The 5,102-nt window shown below is 38.8% G+C and overlaps 1 protein-coding gene across 1 annotated transcript; it reads right to left on the reverse strand.

Annotated features, from left to right (window-relative positions):
* Positions 1–584: 584 nt before the first annotated feature.
* Positions 585–2,900, reverse strand: LOC100285246 (40S ribosomal protein S18). Its single transcript, NM_001158140.2, has 4 exons — positions 2,765–2,900; positions 2,514–2,674; positions 2,245–2,433; positions 585–976 (listed from the first exon to the last, which is right to left on the reverse strand). Exons 1-4 carry the CDS (start codon positions 2,765–2,767, stop codon positions 871–873), a joined length of 459 nt encoding a protein of 152 aa, NP_001151612.1. The 5' UTR covers positions 2,768–2,900; the 3' UTR covers positions 585–870.
* Between the last annotated feature and the right edge of the window lie 2,202 nt (positions 2,901–5,102).

Raw genomic sequence — 5,102 nt, forward strand, 5'->3', positions numbered from 1 at the left:
ATTAGAGGAGCATCTCACGCATAAAGGAAAGAATGTCAAGAGATGTTCCTCTGTTCCTTCGAACATAAAGACATATCTCGTGACTAGCATTAGTCACGAGGGCTGATGCAAGATATGACAAGGGCGGTGGGGGTGGATTCTCAGTGTATCTCCAGCGAGAGGGTTTTCTTGCGCGTTCCAAACAAGTCCTTATAATTGATTTGAAAGGGTATGGTATAACTTTCATCAATTAATTGATTTGAAAGGGTATCAATTAATAACTTTCATCAATTATACGTATCTTTTATAACCGGGCATCAACATATCAGCAGTTTTCACTGAAACTAACCTGTAGGCTATAAAATACATCAGGCCAAATACTACTGCTTTTATTAGCATATTGGAAAATTATGGTTTAAAAACCTATCAGCAACAGACATTTGCTCTAGGAAGGGACTTCTCGAGATAAGGCTATCTCCAACACTCCAACCTAAATCCTTATCTCACTCCATATTTCAAACTCTTTATCTCCAACAATCCCAACCTCAATCCTTATCTCACTCAATATTTCAAACTCTACTCTATAAACAATAGAGTCTACATAACAAAAAAAAGTGTTTTGCACGTCCATATATAAGCTCCGCTAAAGATAGCCTTAACAATACCAACAGCATAGAGAGACTATCAGCATAAGACTCATCAAATAAAATTACTCTTATAAGTTGCAAAAAAACAAATTGCAGGATACAATATAATAAGGTTCCATAACTGCAAGATTATCCTAGGGCAAAACATAATTTCAGGAAACTGTCCCAACAGAAACCCTTCATCAAGACAGTTTGAACATGAACCAACACTAGTACATCTGAGATTTGTCGATAGATATGTAGCTTATCGCTTCTTGGAGACACCAACAGTTTTTCCGCGCCTGCCAGTGGTCTTGGTGTGCTGGCCACGGACACGGAGGCCCCAGTAGTGACGCAGACCACGGTGGTTCCTGCAAACCAAGAAGATGCGAATATGTGACTGTTAACTTAGGAACTACATAAACAATGACATGCAGCATACAAAAATTTAAAATTTGAAGGCCACGGCTACTACATTGATAAAACTATGTATTCACAGAGCAACAATGTTCTTTGTATGACAGTGCAAAATGTGCAATACACAAAGGACCAGTTGGGCAATTATAGAAAATGAATGCTGACACTGAAGATTTGTATGTCTCGAGACAACTATATTCAAACTGTTTTGGAAATGACGAGCAAGAAATCCAACACTTAGGGCATGTTGGCATAGCTTTGCTCCATTCCAGAGTATTCTACTCCAAACAACTTGATGGAGTAGTTCTACTCCAAAGTCTAGATTGCTTTCTCGTAACCAGTGTCAGTGCCACTGGTGGGTAAATAACTTCAAACACCATGTCTTCATTGTTTTTAAAATTTGAAGTAGCAAAAGAGATGCTCCAAAAAATTGTACTAAAGTTCTCAAAATTCCATGGAGTTAGGAAGTTGCAACTCTGGAATTAGGGTGTTAGGCTGTCTCAAAATTCCATGTGGTTGTGGACATGTTATATCGTTAAGTGAAATTATGTTATATTCATATTTTGTCTATGTTGTTTATAAGGAAGTTTTAAAGCTAGCTTAAACGTTTTAAAGTTCGCTTAAACGTTTTAAAGTCACAAGGTTCTCATGTGCGCTTCAACGTTTTATCGCTTTAATAACCTTGGGAATCAAACACACATATCCAAACTACTCCATTTAAACAAGTTTTACCTATATGATATAAAGAAACTATAACAACACATGAGCACCTAACTATTAAATGAGATATATATTAAGACAACACTCCATAGGCTGGACAATCCATTGCAGAATGTACAGTATTCCTCAATAATTAATGACATGTCCCGGTGTAATTGCTTGTGTATGTTAATGGGTGCACGATAGCACATCAGTGTATAGGAAACTAAAAGCCCAAACATGACCAGAGAATCAATAGAGAGGCCCAAACGGCATCAAGGGTACTCAAGAAAGATGTCAGGTGTATTAGATATCGTATATGATAGGCAGTCAACAACAAAAACAAAATCAACAGTTCACACTAGTATAACATGGTGCTAATATAGGTGCAACAGACCGGTATGACATGTTGGTTTAGTTAGTATAGGAATATCATCTAATAGCAACATTTATCAACGAATAATCTATTACTGTTACCCACTGCCTCTAGCAATGCAGGGACATCAGAGCATAAATTATATACCTGATCTTCTTGAGCCTCTCGAGGTCGTCCCTGAGCTTCATGTCGAGGGCGTTGGAGACGACCTGTGAGAACCTTCCGTCCTTGTAATCCTTCTTCCTGTTGAGGAACCAGTCCGGCACCTTGAACTGCCTAGGGTTCGCCACGACCGTCATCAGGCGCTCCAGCTCTTCAGGCGTCAGCTCACCGGCCCTGCACACTCGCCGGCATGTCAGGCACATCGTCACCAGAGAGACCTGATAAGGTCCTCAGAGCGAAAACACAGCGCTTGCCTCTTGTTCATGTCGATGTCGGCCTTCTTGCAGACGATGTTGGAGAAGCGGCGCCCAACACCCTTTATGGAGGTCATGGCGAACATGATCTTCTGCTTCCCATCCACGTTGGTGTTCAGCAGACGCAGAATATGTTGGAAGTCCTCGCCGGCGATCAGCGACTGCGGCAACAGTCGTCACGGAATCAGAACACGATACAAAAACATCTGCACAACGAGAGTCGGCGGGGAGGAATAAGTGTAGGAGGTTACCATGGTGGCGGCGGCGGTAGATCGGTCGCGCGGAGAGGCGGCGACAGCAAGGGGGCAGCTGCTGGTGGGCGTCCGCGCGGCTAAGGTTTAGGAGACGGCGTTGTGGGCAGGATTATATACGGAAGAGTGAAACCCTAGACCTTCATCGGACGGCTGCCATATGACGGGCCAGCGGATGGACCTATGCCTTTGGTCACTTCGTGGGCCTTGGTTCGGTTCACGGGCATTCTCCATTCTGCGTTTCTTTGGGCCCACGTGGACTGTCAACTAATCTCAGCCCCTTTTTTAACAGCCGTTCCTAGATTCCGACGTGAACATTTTTCCAAAGAACAATAGTGACACTGCCGCTTAGAACATCTCCAACAATGCCTCAAACTAGTGCCTCAAATTAAAATATGAGGTTCTATACAGTAAAAACTACTCTAACGGTGCCTCATTTCATAAAATTTTGTCAAAAAACTGTAGGGCACCCTCTCAAGTGTCTCAAATATACTACACCGTAGTGGGCTGTCCTATAATCTAGATTTGGGGCTTTACTGTTGGAGCGGGGTGTTTTGTTGGTGCCCTAAATTCTATAAAATATAATTAGTTTTAAATTAAAGGGCATTTTTATAGGTCACGTTGTTGGAGATGCTCTTATAAAAGAAATAAACAAAGTAATATATTATATTTATTTGATAGTATAAAAATCGGTATTTCTTCTAACTTATTTTAAAATAAAAAAATTGAAGTTCCCTATCTAGCATCGATTTAAATTTTCTTCATTTAGCGTTTATTTCCTTGACTAACGATATCTATATTAGAATTATACGCTGTCTCAAATAAGAGAACATGATTCTTTCCGATTTCAAATAAGAAAAGCAGAAATGCTGTGACCGTGAAGTGAGGAAGAGATCAATTCTGGTTCCAAATATGATTTCAATTATAGATGCATTTTCTAAAACAATGGTAGAAAATGAATTTTTAATCTTATTTCTTTTTTATCTTATTTTTAATCATGCAATTCATAAATATTTCTTTTTAGTTCAGGAAATATAAAGTTGGTGCAAATTAAAAAAATGCAATCTATTGTTTCAAGATTAACAACTTTAGCTTCGAGAGTTTTTTTATCTTATTCACATGAATAATTTTAAAAATGAATTTTAGAATAAAAAACTTGAAACGCAAATTTTGGATTATAAATGGTTTTAAATAAAATAGACACCGCTATAAAAAGTGTAGATATCTAACATAATTTTAGGATCATGAATGCTGTGAATCTCGTTAATCACTCAGTATCATAAATGTTTTGTTACTCAAGTTTGACTTTTATATTTTCAAATTTAAAACCGGAATACACCACACAAAAAACGAGTCAGTTTTCGTATTTCACTTAGCAACAAGAACGAGAAATTCCACCGGACTTCGTTGCTTATGGACCCAGAAACTGAACTTGTGTACACCAAGGAAATCAATCGAACTAGCGAGTCAACTGCACCAGTCGCGCATGATTAACAGCGTTGATTGTCCCCGCGCACAAAAACGTGCAACATCAAATATTCAGCCACTTAAGTTTTAGTTCAGTTTTCAAGGTTTAATTCAACCGTATGGCATGAATAAATATTTGAACATTCAAGATTTACTTCAACATATAGCATAAATTCAGTTGTTCAAAGTTTACTTCATCCATTTAAAGTTTATTTCAGACATTCATGATTTAGTTCAACCATTAAAGACCAACAATTGAAGGTGATGAAATTAAAAATGAGAGTCGATTCCTACGGCAGGTCGGTACTTCGAGTTCGAGGGAGTTAATCGTCAAGAAGGGGAGTCGTCGATGCGAGTTTAACATGTGAGCAGGATTATGATTAAGCAGGGGGCTGGTTCAGGTGATGGACGTCTGATCCATCACACTAGATGTGTGTATATATAGGGCAGATTTATTCAATACTTTGGCCACTATCTGGACCAACCTAATCTAATATTAGACGAGTTCTCCTCTCTTCCTCCGCGCTGCGCGCCCCCGCACAGCAACTAGGTGTGCTACTTATTACACCCGATAAAAACCACACACCCCCAACAACCTGCCATGTGTTACTCCTCACACACAATCTGACTGAACGAATGTAAACTGTAATAATAACAGAATGACTAAAATTATAATAAAATGATCGAAACTTTAAGTACACGACTGAAATTGTAACGAAATAGCTCAAACTGTAACAAAATAACTAGAACTGTAACCGGATAGCTGATTGAGTGAATGATCGAGACTGTAATAGAATGACTAAAGTTGTAATATAAATTATAATGGAATGATTCAAAACTTATAATAGAATGATTGGAATTTCTATCTCAT

Source organism: Zea mays, chromosome 1 (genome assembly GCF_902167145.1).
Source record: "Zea mays cultivar B73 chromosome 1, Zm-B73-REFERENCE-NAM-5.0, whole genome shotgun sequence".
Lineage (NCBI taxonomy): Eukaryota > Viridiplantae > Streptophyta > Magnoliopsida > Poales > Poaceae > Zea > Zea mays.